General features: G+C 43.4%; 1 protein-coding gene across 2 annotated transcripts in view; it reads right to left on the bottom strand.

Annotated features, from left to right (window-relative positions):
- NUP214 (nucleoporin 214) overlaps positions 1 to 13,461 on the bottom strand; it is a 97,376-nt gene extending 83,915 nt beyond the window's left edge. For both annotated transcript variants that reach the window (XM_058524310.1, XM_058524311.1), the window contains exons 1-10: positions 13,338 to 13,461; positions 10,889 to 11,084; positions 10,096 to 10,247; positions 9,045 to 9,243; positions 8,101 to 8,171; positions 6,443 to 6,506; positions 5,880 to 5,983; positions 3,960 to 4,066; positions 3,048 to 3,114; positions 347 to 473 (exon numbers count right to left, since the gene is read on the bottom strand). In XM_058524310.1, coding sequence (XP_058380293.1) covers positions 347 to 473; positions 3,048 to 3,114; positions 3,960 to 4,066; positions 5,880 to 5,983; positions 6,443 to 6,506; positions 8,101 to 8,171; positions 9,045 to 9,243; positions 10,096 to 10,247; positions 10,889 to 11,084; positions 13,338 to 13,382 — 1,132 coding nt within the window. In that variant the 5' untranslated portion in view covers positions 13,383 to 13,461. The remainder of the gene's footprint in view (positions 1 to 346; positions 474 to 3,047; positions 3,115 to 3,959; positions 4,067 to 5,879; positions 5,984 to 6,442; positions 6,507 to 8,100; positions 8,172 to 9,044; positions 9,244 to 10,095; positions 10,248 to 10,888; positions 11,085 to 13,337) is intronic.
- Between the last annotated feature and the right edge of the window lie 2,142 nt (positions 13,462 to 15,603).

Here is a 15,603-nt window from a genome sequence, read left to right as displayed (position 1 = left end):
CTTGGCAGGTCACCAGGGAACTGGATGGGCAAAGAAACAAAGCTATGAAATCCCACTGTATATTTCAGTCATATTCTAAAGCGTACACAGACAAGCAGAGACACAGACAGACAGACAGACACACATGGGGTGCCCTGCTTTGGTCTCATCAATGAGTGCCCATTCAAATTAGATTAGTGTTGTCACAATGCACTCCATATCACTCTTCAAATAGAAATGTGCTACCAGAAGTTAAAAGTGCCCAACAGAGTGGATTCTGTCATGAAAATGTAGAAGGGGATTTAAATAGTAACCATGATTAGGAAGAAGACTATCTCTGCACTAAGCTACACCAGGCCACACTTACTGATGGTGATTTCCACTTGGTTAGTGTAGTCTATGGCAACTCCCATGGGCAAGGAATCATCATTCTTGTCTGTCACAGGAAGTTCAGCTCGACTAGAATCCTCCAGGAGCCAAGATTCCCAATTAATCTGGAAAAAAGAACAAGACGTAGCAGACGAACAAAATGCCATGTTGGTTAGAGCTTTGCATTGATTCTTCCAAGCACTGTTCAAACAGGAGAGAAGAAAAAAGTCAACTCACTTGCTTTAAGAGTTATGTGTTGACTGAGACTCTGAAATCTGGAAAGACAGTCTAAAAGCCATGAGTACCCCCAGCAAGTAAGGGGTTAATTTTCCAAATCAACCTACCTGTTCCTGGTACACTGAGTCCCTGCCTTGTGAATAAACAATCACTATTGTGAACATTTCCTGAGGAACTGTCCACCACAACCCAGCAGATTCCTGAACACAGTAAGTCAATCCAACAGGGGCACGAAGTCAGTTAATATCTGCTCCCAGAAACCTTGGACTGGGACCAGGAGCTCCAGGCCATCTCTACTGCGGCCTTGAGCAGAGCAGCCTGCCAAGCTGGCCAGATGTCCGGTGCTTGCTCCCCCATAGAGACAGAAGGGAACCTTAGGTCTTAGTTCCCGGTGTTAGTTCCTCACACTGCTCACTCCTCCTACTCCTGGATTCCTTGAGAAACCACTAACTCTTTTCAAAAAACTCCCCGTTTGCTTAAGTTTGCTTGAGCGGGCTCTGCTCCTTCCAACAAATGATCCTTGATTTTTAAAAATCACTAACATTTGTCTAGCTTTCAGTGTTAACCAAAACTAGGCAACATGAATCAAAGGGGACTAGTGCTCAGTGAGTAACTGAAAAAGAAAAAGCTGTTCAGAAAAGGGAACATAATTGTACTCCACGACTTAGCTGTGCAGTGAATAATAAGTCACATTCATAATAACATAAACAAAATGGATTTCAACTTTGAAAAACAATCTCTAGAGAAAATAAAGAAGACCTGATAATCACCACAGAACAGAATACAAAGAGTACCAGTTTTGATTTTACAAAAGAGGAGGCACACTAACAGCAGCTGGAAGGCAGGAGTGGGGCAGGTGTGCTACGGGCAGGGATGGGGTTGCTAAGACATTCCTCTCACGAATTGGAAGATCCAGAGATACTGTATATAGTGACACCATAAGAACTGAAGGTAAAAAACATTACTTAAAGTTACGAAGGTAACCAATAGAAGAAACTAAAACAGTGCTATAGCCCAACCGAGAGGAAGGAGGGGGATCTGAAGGCCATATGTGAGCTAAATCCTCATAAAAGCAATAAGGTCTGAAATTAATAACCAATAACAAGTGATGAAGTGGATTCTTATTTAGGGATAAAGAGGTAACCATTAAAAGAAAAAGTTTACAAGGTAAAAATGGTCCCCTTAAGAGAACAGCTCTGGATCAGGACAGGGTGGGCAGGGGAGATTTTTTCATTTATAAGCCCTTCTCTACCTTTTTTTTTGGTGAGGAAGATCAGCCCTGAGCTAACATCTGTTGCCAATCCTCCTCTTTTTGCTGAGGAAGATTAGCCCTGAGCTAACGTCTGTGCCCATCTTCCTCTATTTTGTATACGGGACACTCGCCACAGCACGGCTTGATGAGCAGTGCGCAGGTTCACGCCTGGGATCCGAACCTGCGAACCCCAGGTGGCCAAACCGGAGCGGGCGAACTTAACCACTACACCACCAGGCCGGCCCCTACTATTTGATTTTTTAACTATAAACATCAATTATCTTGATAAAAAGCAAAAATGAAAGTATATTTGTAATGCGTGAATACATAAAATATTTGTGCTATTAGGAAATTGTTACTGAAGTCAATCCAAGAGCAGCAAAGCGCACTGAACTCTGGCCTGTGACCCCAAAGTGGCCCACCCTACACACTATGAGAGCCATGCACTTATAGTGGGCCACTCGGCCACTCAGAGAATGGCGGATAAATGTGGAACGGTTGAAGAGGTATAAGTGTCTGTGTACTGCACAGAACATTTTTAAACTCAAGGCAGACTTTTAAAAAGAAGAGTTTCCCTTTCATTGCGTCTCCTCTGTGTCACTGCATCATCTACATCGGTTTAGGACGGCTGAGGACGGCTTACCTCGACTACCTCAGCCCCCCTGCTGCCTGCAAGCAGGACAAAGCGACAGAAGGGAAGCGGGTGTTTATACACAAAGGTGCGTTCAGCTTTCTGGTGGTTTTTCAAAGTCAAACAGAAAGTATTTCTGATGAGTCACAACTTGGTATGACCTGCACGGTTCTCTTCCATAATGGATTACAGCAGATTGAACAGAAGGGGCAGCTTCAAGTAACAGGAAGAAAATAAAGACAGTAAAACAGAACAAGGCAGAAAAACCCCCTATACATCCAGGCATACTCCTGTCAGAGGCTGATCACACAGCATGTTTCCACAGACCATGGACGGACCCTAACAGAAGAGAAGGGTTTTTCATGACACTGAGGGAACTGCTAAATCTGACACCTGTGTTTGTCCCATGCAATATCCAAGCCATTCGGTCGAAGGCTCTTTGTCATTTAATCTTTGCTCTCATCCAGGAGCTCATTAAAAGAGAAGTGACCTCATTTAAATCTTAACCACATAGTTTACTCCCTCCAAAATCTTTCTCAGAAAAGTATCACACAAACATGACAAAAGAGAGAAATTTACCTGGTCACTTTGTCGAGCAAGGATACTAACTTCTGTTGAAGCTGCAGATACTGCCAGCACTAAATCCCTTCAAAGAATAAAACCAGAAGATTCATTAAATTCAAACACAGCAACAGTTCTAACATGACTTGAGTCTGTGGTAACATCTACGAGGATTTCCTCGAGATGTCAAGGAGGAAGGCAAAGTTTTCTCTATGGTTGAAGAAAGGTGAGAAGATTTTGGATATAAAGCTTAACTTTTTAGTTCACAGGATACAGTCCTAGAGACTCAGCCGACCGCCTACCTACTTAAGACAAAGAAGAGACACAACAGAATCAAGTTGGAATTTCCAATAAACATACCACCCTGTAGCAGAATTATCTAGTTAGAGGAACAGAAGCTTTACTTCAGGTAATCTATCTTTCAAAGGGAAACTTTTGCTCTCAGAGGGAAAACTTTTAATATGTTCCTTAAACATCAGTATTTTCATGTTGTCACTGGGGTTATTGAGAAAATGGGTAAGTACTTGATCTAAATAATTCAAGACTGGGAAAATAGAAGTAGTAGTTATCAGAGAACAGATCGGTGGTTACCAGAGGGGAAGTGGGTGGGAGACAGCGAAAGGGATAAAGGGACCTATGCATAGCCACGGAGGGCAACTGGACTTTTGGTGGTGAACACAATGCAGTCTATACAGAAGTTGAAATACAATGATGTATACCTGAAATTTATATAATGCTATAAACCAAAGTGACCTCAATAAAAAAAAAAGTAGTAGTAGTAGTTATAAAAGCATCATCTAGCATCAGCTGAAAATATGTTCAGGGCCTCTATCTTCCTCTCTCACAGAAAAAATTTCAAAGTGGGAACAAAGTGACTCAGGTGCAACTGGACAGTGAGAGCAGAGATCCCCTTCCCGGTACTCAGCTCACCATTCTTCAATGTAACTGAGGTAGTAATGATGCTGTCTCTCCGTGCAGCTGCCGTAGCAGGGCTCCATAAAGTTCACAAATACCTCTGGGTGCTTTTCTTCTTTTTTCTACAATGAACAGAATGAGAAAAAAAAATCTCATATGTGATTTTTCTTTAATCCTACACAGTTAAGGATCTCAAAAGACAAAACCATTTAAGTTTTATGAGAAAATTCACTCAAACTCTATGTCCAAATATACAGACATGACATAGAGTCAGCGTTAAGTAGTACAAGGAACAGAAATGTCGGCCACTGACCAAACTGCATTCAAGCTGCTCTGTCACTTTCTGGCCGTGGGATAAGCATGGACAGATTACTCAACCTCTCTGATACTCAGTTTTCTCACGTCTAATGGGTCTACTAAACCTACTTCAAAGGCTGTTGTGTGAAATGAAATGACACATATAAAGCTTCTACCCCAGTACATGGAACGTAAGTAGCAGTCTATAAATGCTAGTGTTAACATCACCCCTGGGGATAAGAAAATCTTAACAATATCTTGAAATAAGCCATCTCAAGAGACAGTTTTAAAATTCAATTTTATCAGGAACCCAAAAGAGTTATTAATAAACAAAAACAACGCATGTTTTTCACATATCAGATTGGCAAAGTTAAAAATGGTACCACTCTATACTGACACGGGCAACTGCTAGTCCACTGGTGGTAGGGATATAAACTAATACAACTTCTCTAAAAGATACTTTGGCAATGTTTTCAAAAGCCTATCAAAAAAAGCATATACCACTTGACTTAGTAAATTCATTTCTAGGTATTTACCCTAAAAAATAAACGTAATCATATAAAAAGTACATAAAAGAATGTATCACAGCATTCTTTAATACAAGGGAAAACTGAAAACAACCTGAGTATTCAACAGTAGAAGAAGAGCTAAATAAATTATCTATCCAAAAGACAAATACAGATTTACTGACATAGAAAGATGCTTGCAGTTTACTACTAAGTAAAACAAGGTTGCAAAACAGAACTAGTGTAACTCCCACGTTTGTTATATTCAGAAATTTATTTATGTATTTAAAAAATCTGGAAATTCATATACCAAAATATCAAGTTATTTCTGAGTGGTATGATTAAAAGTGACTTCTAAAAGATGGCGTTTTTTTTGGTCTTTCTGCTAACATGTATTTTTAAATGTTTTTCTGGACTTTGAAAGCGAATACAGGTTTAGAAACGGCTCTGCCTCATTTGTTTTTGTAAACGCAATTCCCTAACACTTTGTGGATCTTATGAATGTTCTTCCTTGTCTTCAAAATGACTCACTCCCTCACTTCACTCCATTCTCAGCTCAGATGGCTCCTCCTCAGAGGCCTTCCTTGACCACCCAATCTAAACCACACACCGGCCACCATCTAGCCCTTACCCTGATTTATTTCCTCCATCGTCCTTAGCATTCCTTGACCCTACACTTATTTATTGACTAGAACATTCATAGAACATTAAGATCCACAAAAGCAAGGACTTTGCCTTGGTCACCACTGTATTTGCAGCTTTAAAGCAGCGCCTACCACACTGCAGGCATTTGATAAATACCTGATGAATAAGCGAAAGAATTTTAAAAATCAAGATATGTTCTGCTTTTCTAAAATTTCTTTATCAGGTTAACATCTACCAAGACTCACAGTTTATAGCTTAAGCAAAAGCCAAGTTTTACAATTTTTTCACCTCATGACTAAACAATAGAACATGCTTTCAGTGGACATCATAATTTTGGTTCTCAGGCCCATGGTGCAACACTGAAACCTGACATCTGAAGTTGCATCATCACTGCCAGCAACAAAATGAAACTGAAGCCCAAGCCTCAAACTTTATCAAAAGACTTCTATAATCTCAAAGAACAAAGATGTCCCTTTCATATACATACTGGAAGTAAAGCCATCACCACATCTGGGGAAGTTTCCAAGGTCCCATCTGCAGCAGCATACACTATCGTGAAGACGTATGTACCGATCCACAGCACATCCAGAACTGAAAGACACACACTCTAATAAAGCATCTCATGTTTGGAATAACCCCTGTATGTTATAAAATTAACACCCTATGGATAAAAACATTAAAGCACTATAGAGCTTTAACAAAGGTCCAGATTTCACTGACTAAATATAATTCACAGATACAAAGACTCAAGAAGCTCAAATTCATCCCAAAGTGTTTTTTTTTTTCCTGGTGGATTATAATCAGGGCAAATTATGAAGAATCCTAATAAAAAGTCAGGACTCATTTAATGTCCTTTACCATGAGACACAGGCATCTACCAGAGGACTATTGTTACAATGACTTAATTAGCCAACTGAAATACTGAGAGTATTCATACAGAAGGTACCAACCCTCCCTGAGCAGGTGTGTAGGTACATCACGTGAATGAAAGGTCTAATACAGACGGCACCTCGTTAGAGGTCAGCCCAATAAGAAAAGCAGATGTATTACCTCTGACAGGATGATCTGACTCATAAAATGGAGGACAAGGGATGACTTTCTTTTCCTGCAAAGTCTGAAAGAGATTTGAAAGAAAAAGTGTCAAATGAAATAAACCCTAAAACAATGAAACTGTCAAATCCAATATGTTCCCCTAGAAGCCACCTCTCTCTCGTCTCTCCAGCCAGGAGAGACAGAACACAAAGAAGAGTGAAGGACCACTTCTAGGACTCGTCCCTAGAAACACTCACATGAACGTGTTAGGATGTAGGTAATGAGGATGCTCAACGCGATACCCTTATAGCAGTAAAACGACCATACTGATACAGATAGCTATCAATAATAGAAAAGTAAATTATGGCACATTCACACAGGGACAACTACGCAGACATTCGAAGGAATAAAGCAGCTCTATATGTAAGGAGTCGGAAAAAGAACTCCAATATACTATTAAGTTAAAGAAAACAAAAAGGCAAACAGTGAATCTTTTTTTTAAACCAATTGTGTTATCTTTTTACAGGCTAACGCCCTAAAAGATTATGTACCAAATTTCACATAATGACTTTTTTTTTCCCCAACAGTTTTATTTATTTATTTATTTTTTTGTGAGGAAGATCAGCCCTGAGCTAACATCCGTGCTAATCCTCCTCTTTTTGCTGAGGAAGACCAGTTCTGAGCTAACATCTATTGCCAATCCTCCTCTTTTTTTTTCCCCAAAGCCCCAGTAAATAGTTGTATGTCACAGCTGCACATCCTTCTAGTTGCTGTATGTGGGACGTGGCCTCAGCATGGCCGGAGAAGTGGTGCGTCGGTGCACGCCCGGGATCCGAACCCGGGCCGCCAGTCGTGGAGTGAGCGCACTTAACCGCTAAGCCACGGGGCCAGCCCATCACCTAATAACTTTTTGCAATAACAAATAAGAAAATCTTAACCTCAAACCTCTACCACCACATTCACCCCTTTGCACCCCGCAGAGAACAGTTTTCCGAGGAGGAATGCACAACACAGGCCTCGGCATTGCCTGTGAAACCCTCCTTCCCATCCAGGCTTGACTGGACATATGTAGAACCTTTGTCAATTTATATTGAAGAATATTTGTGAATATCATCCCAGGAAGACCACAGGGAGAGGATGACAGAGTGTATGTGCAACAGTAGCAGCACCCATTGTCTCTCTTGCCTATAGTTAGAGAAACTGTACCTTTAAACTGGACTTAGCTAGAGGACGGACAACCTGGAGTTGGGCTTTAACCTGGAGTGATTCTGCATTACAGTACTAGCCCTTCACTAACTTCTTTCCCCCTTAAGCTCTCTTTTTATGGAATGGATTGGGAATATCAAGCTGGGGAACCTTGTGTAGAGTATGATCACATTCTATTTAAAAAGCAAAACAAAAATAATGTATCCACACATAGACTATTTGCATAAGTATCCAGAAAAGTCTGGAAGGCTACCACAAAACAGAACTCAGAGGGTGCCTCTAGGAGGAGGACTATGGGACAGAAGGGAAGAGTTCACTCTTTCCTGCGCTCATGTGTGTACTAATGAATTTGTTGCAGTGAGCATAAACTACATTTTAATAGGAAAAAACACCAAAGGTACTCCCAAACCACCCCCAAAACAGTGGGTATCTTAAGTAAGAAAGGTTCTCAAGTCCAAGGCAAGACTTACAGGAAGGTACTGGACCACAGTTCCGTTCTGCTTTCCCACCGCCAGCTGCTTTCCTTTGGGGCTCCAGCACACTGAGCAAAGGAGAGAAGGCTACCAATTAAAAACCGAAGAAAATGGAGCAAATCAATGAGATCTGGACCAAAACAGCTACATAATCACCACTTCTCGTTCCCGTCACTCCAGGGAACACTGTACGATCACTCCTACTTGCCAAAGTAAAAAAAAAAAAAGAAAAATCACTTTGACAATACACACCAATTAGGACATTATCACTGGACCACTGCATCAACTGCTAAAAATGATCTCTCGGCCTGGTGATGCAGCGGTTAAGCTCGTGCACTCCGCTCTGGGGGCCCAGGGTTCTCGGGTTCGGATCCCGGATGTGGACCTACACACCGCTCATCAAGCCACACTGTGGCGGCATCCCGTACACAAAATAGAGGAAGACTGGCAACAGGTGTCAGCTCAGGGCCACTCTTCCTCACTAAAAAAAAAATGCTCTTTCACTGGAGTATTGCCCTGAACGCTGGAAAGTACAGAAAACTTTACCATTTTAAACAAGACAAAGAGAATAGAGAGTTTTCAAATATCAAGAAATCATTTTCTTGCTCCCACTTGATATTTCTAATGCTTTCCCCCCGAAGGGACAAATGTCGTTCAGAGTACGATCCTTTTGGATGCAGAAACAATTATTCTCAAAAACACAATTCTAAACCAGCTGTACCAAAATATTTCTTTCTCCAGAAAACCCCAGCACATTCAAGTTAAAGCATGTATGCTGTTTGGCTTCAAAGACATTAACTACAGAAATAAAGAATACTCTCCACTTCTACCAAACAGCAACAAATACATCAAAAAACCCCATTTGCTTTTATTTCCAGAAATTAATTTTTAAATAGATCACTATTACTATACGTTACAGAGTGAAAGCCTTTATTACCCACCAGACGTTACTGCTACTGTGGAAGGAAGAGTCGCACACACTTTCACCGTTTCTGTGACTTGTAGGACAGCGATGCTGCCATCGGCCAGACAAAGTGCCACCATCGAGGGAACAGTGGGGTTCCACTTCATATCAATCACCATGCCTCCTGCATCTTTCAAAAGCTTATGGTAGGCAAATGGGCGTTTCTGCTGCTTAGCCTTTTAAAACAAATGCCCAGAAGCAAAAATAAATTAGTAAATTAATAAATACACAGAGACGTTTAATAGTCAAAGAAAATTACTGAATATGTAAGTTTTCTCAAATTACAATTCACTTTTCCCCATAACCATGAAAATAAAATTGAGTTCTACACAACAACCTATTTGTTACAACTTCAACATAACTTTGAAAAAGGTAATCAATTATTCTAGCACACTTGGAGGGACTCCCAGTAGGGAAATACACAAATGTATAATAATCAATAAAGAGCAGACACTAGATTAAAATCTTGGCTCTGCTTCTTAATAGTGTTGGGCCCTTGGACGGTTACTTAAATTCTTTGGGCCTCGTTCTCCACCTTTAAAGTGAAGACAGCAATACCTACTGTGTGAGGCCGTGGTAGGCAAACAAGGACAAGGTGTGGAAAGCACTAACACAGGCCTGGCACACAGTCAGTATGAACACACAATAGTATTGACTACATTTTCATTATCAAACTGCTTGGAATGGAAGACTACTACTAGGAGCCCAGAGACCCAGGACGTAGGAACTTCTGACATTATCTATTAACTCTACTGCCTTGGACAAGTCCCCTAAGGCTCTCTGGGCTTTGGCTGTCTCATATATAAAGGAGAAGTGGTAACACCTTGGGGCCGGTGGTATTGTGAAATAATTTCCTGAAGTCTCTTCTATCTCAAAGATCTGTGATTCTATAATTAAGGACTTTTTTTAAACCCATATTTTAATCTAGAAAAAGACTTCAAGGGTCAACCAAGAACTTCTAGGTTATGAATCAAGACGTGGAGATCTTCTTAGGTCCCATGTTGGCCCACAGCTTGCCAGTAGCTTACCTCATTCGAGAATGTGCGAACATCAAAAAAAGCGATAATAGAACCATATTCACTGGACATCATACACACGGACAGTGTGAGGTTATCACAGCTCAGCGCCAGGTGATGTATCGGGAATTTCATAGGAACCAGCAAGCTTTGAACTTTATCAACTATGAGAACATGAAAAAAGACAAAGTAGCAAATGTAATGTTCTAAGCACAAGTCACAACTCATTCATCCAGGACTACGAAGTTTTGTATCTACATAAACATACGCCCACATCCTGATACCCAGTTACGCTGATAAACCTCAGCTTTCTTACAGGTGTATAATGCATTAAGCATCCCAGAGACTCTTCCTCATACGACCTGGGGAAACTAACTGTGGCTGCTGCCCTTGTTGAAAACAGTGTCCTGTACCCATATTTTTGCAACAATGGTCTAAAGAGTACACATTCCCATTTGTTTGGATGGGACTGTTGTGTTAATTAAAAAGCCATGCAACAAAATCCTTCTCCTAGAGAGCCAGAACCCAACTTCAACTGAGCGAAAACAAAAGCATGGCAGAATGGTAAATTCTTCTTCCCCCTGAGCTCAGAGGAACAACTCATTGAAAGAGAAATACAAAGGACCAAAGAGAACACCCTGAAAGGCTTCCAGCATCCTACCTGGAACTTATTCTCCTTGGGGGTCAACCTTAGGACTAACAGCAGTTTTAATTTTAATACTGGAATGATTTTCTTGGGAAGGAAACTACATTCACACTTCACCACACTCCTCTCTCTACTACCGACACAAAGCAAGTAACTTACCTATCTTATTGGGATCGTCTCCAGGTTTATTTTGAATAAGGAGATTTTTAGTAGGAAAAATCTGCAACCCACTGGCTCCACCAGCAAAGACCAGACCGTATTTGTTGGACACAGCAAGCAGACTTGAGCGTTCTTTGGGCAACTCCTCAGGGGAATCAAAGATTCTCACCTTCTTCAGTGCTCTAAACTGAAAATCCTGTTGTGAGAGATCAAAACAAGACCAATTTAGGGAAAACAGGAAATTAAATGTCTGTCATTATATTCCAGTAGACCCAATTCCAGTACAACAAAAAGATATACTACCCTGAGGCCAAAGACTGTGTGGCTCAATCATTTTTAAGTTTCCTATGCATAGTGTGGTGCCTGGCACACTGCTTGTTAGTATTTATTGAATGAAATAAAACTTTCAAAATTCTTTCATGAAGCCTTCCTTGACTAATCCAGCTCACACTGATCTTTTCTGAATTCCTAGTTAACTTATTGTCCTAAACCACCACACAAGCTGCACTTTATTATTTATAATCTTGTCCTATTTCATGGTATGCATTGCTCAGGACCCAGAGTAATGCTTAACAAACTGTTGTTAAATACTGAAAGCATTCTCCAACTCTGCTGTAAGCTGGAACTTCCAGTGCAGCCCTCAATAAATATATATATGGAAATAATGACCACAGAAAGAACCAGATCCCAAGAATGGGCTTACCTGCACCAAATGATAAAAAAATCCATCACAGAAAAGGATATGTATGGTCAATGTCTTGGTGTTCAAGTCCTATAAACATACCTAGATGCTAAAAGACATCTAAACACAAGTCCAAGACCCTTCAGGCAGGCTATAAGGCCAGGAAGGGGCTGACCCATCCACCTACAGAGCCTCACCTCACAACACCGCTTCCCTCCCACAAGTGTGCCATCACCTCTGCCACACCCACTGTCACACCTCCAACCCCCACCCACTATCAGTTTTCATTTCCTTCCATTTTCAAGGGCCTCAGGGCCTGGGAGCCTTCCCCGATCTGTCAATGCCTGACTCACCTAGTCTTCCATGAACTTACCTATATGCTTTCAAAGACAATTTTCAGTGTGTACCACCTCCCGGTAACAGAGTTCCCTAGGTTTACCAATCACTATGTTAAGTTGTACTATATACAGTTTTTTTCCTTCAATTCCAAACCTATCTTCAAGTCAAAGTTTTGGTGAAAAAAATGTGAATCCCCTTTTGCTTACATTCCAAAACTGTAAAAGCCAAAGAGAGTTTTTCTCAGCCTCCATTTTTGTACTTATGGCGCTTCATACAGGACCCCTAACATACCCCACATACTAATTTCCTTGGATTCGATGTTGAATACATATTTGCTAAAAGATTAAAGGAAATACCCTTCTTAACTCCACCTGAGTACGGTGATCAGAAATTCACACCACTTTCCAGGTGAGACCATACTGTGGTTTCATACAGTAGAATAAAATTTTCAGTCTTTGTCATTCTCATCCTGATCATCCCAAATTTCCTATTTGGGTCATAGTCACACGGGCATAGGGAGCCAGTGGGACGAAGAGGTACAGCAGAGCTCTCCTTTCTGTTATAATCAGTAACTCAAAGGCAGACTATCATCCTCAAAGGCTGTGGTTTTAAAACCTTTTTTTCCTTCCACCTCGGCATCTCTGAGGAAAACGCCACACTCTCACTGGGTGGCTCACCCACAGTGATTCTCAAGAACGAAGAGAGAAGCACTACTCTAAATACGGTATGGATTACCACCCAAAACACATTTCAGTGATTTCTTGTTCAAACGCCTAAAATCTTCCTGCAATTCACTCCCTTTCAGGTGTTTATAACCATCATTTGGATCACCTGACCCTCTTTTTTGGCTGATTCCCAGCACCAGAACAGTCCTCCTATTCCACTTAACCAAAGGTTTTGTAGGACAGGTGACGAACCCCAGCTCTGTGTTAGGCAAGCCTGGCCCACCTTACAGAGGTGGTACCGTGCGAGTGAAGAAGAGAGGCTCTTAAACAAGACATCCCTGGATTTCAGCCGCCTTGTCAAATGTGACTTTGAGTAAGCTGCTTTCCGAGCCCCATTTGCTCCTCTACATTAACGACTACTTCGCGGCGTTGCTGTGATGATCACCACACGGTAATCACAGTGCCTGGCACACAGTAATCGCTCAACACACGGTAGTTATCGCCACGCCTCCGACCACCACGTGACAGGAGCCAGGGTAACTCGAGTGGCGCGCACAAGAGCAGCAAGGGGCGGGGAAACTGCGTTCGGGGGGGCTTCCACGCCGGCGGCGGGGCAGAGTGCTCCGGGGCGCGCCGGTGACAACTCGGAACGCGGCAACTGTTCAAGCCGGAGGCGGGGCAGAACCCGCGCTTCGCCGTTCAGCGCGGCTCCAAGGCAACGCCGCGACTAAGCAAGGGAGGGAGGCCCCGGCCAGTCTCTGACCTTCATCTCCCGCTCGGGGATCATGGCATCCATCTCGTCTCCCATCGTGCCGCCCTCAGCTGGTCGAAGCAGCCGCCGCTGCCGCCCGCGGCCTTGCCCACACAGCCCAGACCGCCCCGAGGCCAACTTCCTTTCCTCGGCGTTAGCGGCGCGCAGCGAACGCCACATTTCCGGCGCGCTGTGCTGACGTCACGCGCTTCCGTCCGCCGCGTGGTGGAGGGAGGCTGGGGGCCCGTCTGAAGTCGCGCGCAATCCTGGCCGCCGCCTCCCATTGGCCGGCTCGGCCGAGTAGGGCCCGTGGCCCCAGGGCCCATGCTCGCGCCCGGGAGAGTCCACGTGCCGCCCCCGCGTTCGCGCTCAGCGCGGGCTCGCCTCGAGTTGGTTTCATTCATTGGGCAGCGGGCGCCCGCGCGAGCGCTCCGTTTGTTCGCTGGAGACTTCACAGTAACCCCGGGGTGTAGGTGGTTAATAGTTCCCGCTACTTCACAGATATTTCCAGGGGCGGCTCTTGAGAGAGGTTTGGAGGGGGGTGTGGAGGAAAAGAGGTTCAGAAAGGTGGCGGGGTGGGACCTCTCCACGTGTCTAAGCACGAAGGCTGAAAGGGGAGGTTAAAAGGCACCAAAGGTCAGCCTTGTTTACTCCTTTCAAGGTTATCATTTACAGGGCAAGACCCTGGAAACCGCAGAACACTTCAGATGTGTTATGTAATCTTCAAGACATCCTAGTCACCTAGGGGCATCATTGCCGTTTAATTGATGAAGTAACTGGAAGCCCAGAGAAGTTAAGAAAATTCCCCAGTGCCCCTTAGTCAGAAAGTAGCAGAGGCAGCCTGAGAATTCAGCTTCTCTGGATCTGCTGGTTGATGACTATTAGACAGTCCTACGTAGAGGTTTTTGTAGTGGAATTATATTATAAATGCTCTAGGACAAAGATTCTTAACTTGGAGCCGGTGAGTCAGCTCCATGCTCTGCCACTTACTGTTTGGTTGTCAGCAAACTGCTCATCTGCTCCAAGCCTGCTTCTCATTTATAAAACAAGGATGACATAGTAGAACCTGGCTCATGGGGTTGTTGTGAGGAGTAAATGAAGCTCAGCATTTAAGAGAGCCTAGCACACAGGACACATTCATTCGGTCTGTTACTATATTACATAGCTTTTCTGAATTTGCTGAGCCCCAAACCATCCCCAAAATACACCAATGAAGACATTGATAAGTTTGTCTGTTTTATTTCCAGTCTGTAGACACGATATCCGGCACCATACACACTCACACACACACACATACCGCATCCACCTGAACTTGCCCGACACACTCCTTCCTTTTGAGTTGCAGGGACAAAGCCATACTTGGCAGCCCCCAAGTTGCTGGTTACATTAGTTAGATTTGGTCTTTCAGAAAGAAGACAGCTGAAGTTCTAAGAAGCTGAGCCCTTAGCCAGAGAACAGTCCTAGAGCCAATAGCCACAACCTGAAATACATGCAGACCCCCTTTCCAGGGACCGCTCTTGAGATTCACTCCCTCCAGGGGTTGAGTTCCGAGAAATGGTGAAGGGAACTGATAAGGTTTCCCAGGACACCCCCCATCCAATGAGAGAACTCTCTTTCCTGCCCTTTCCAGAAGCTGGGGACACACTCACTTGCTCTCCTCCCTTAAGGAGGCTTCCTGCAGTCTTGTAAAGTGTGGAACCTGCTGAAATAAGCCTGGTTGGTTCTGCCCTCCTCTCTGAGTGAGGAACAGTCCTAGACTATGATGGGTAGTCAAGGAAGGCTTTACCTTGCTCAAAGGTCTCTGAGAGGAGAGGCAGTGGGAAGGGGTGGGGACAGGCAGTTGCTCATGTAAGGATCTCAGGCGAAAAAACAAAAACCACCAAGGGAGGGCAGGAGGTGGGGTGAAATTTTACATTTAGAGGAAGGAATGTTTTGCTGGGGTTTAAACTTCAGCTGGGCCTGTGCATTTGAAGCAGCTCCTTAGGCTGAAGATCAGCCAGTCATGGCCAAATAATCTTGCTCCTGAACTGGTTTAGACCAGCAGATTAACCCAACCTGGCCATTTCCCCATCCCCTACCGGCTCCATACCCTCAAGCTGCTGTAAGGGCCGCTCCTTGGGCCCTTGATTATGGGTCACTAAGGAGCTGCAGGGAGCCCACACTAGCTCCAACCTCCAACAGTCCCCAGACCTTTCCACTTAAGGTTTTGCGAAGGCTTCTCCAAGACTCTTGCCCAGTCTGGGGCCTAGCTAGGTACCCCCAGGATTGCAGTGCAGTC

Source organism: Diceros bicornis, chromosome 28, assembly GCF_020826845.1.
Source record: "Diceros bicornis minor isolate mBicDic1 chromosome 28, mDicBic1.mat.cur, whole genome shotgun sequence".
In the NCBI taxonomy this organism is placed as follows: Eukaryota; Metazoa; Chordata; class Mammalia; order Perissodactyla; family Rhinocerotidae; genus Diceros; species Diceros bicornis.
The sequence above is the reverse complement of the archived record's forward strand: the minus strand, read 5'-3'. Positions and strand labels throughout refer to the sequence as shown.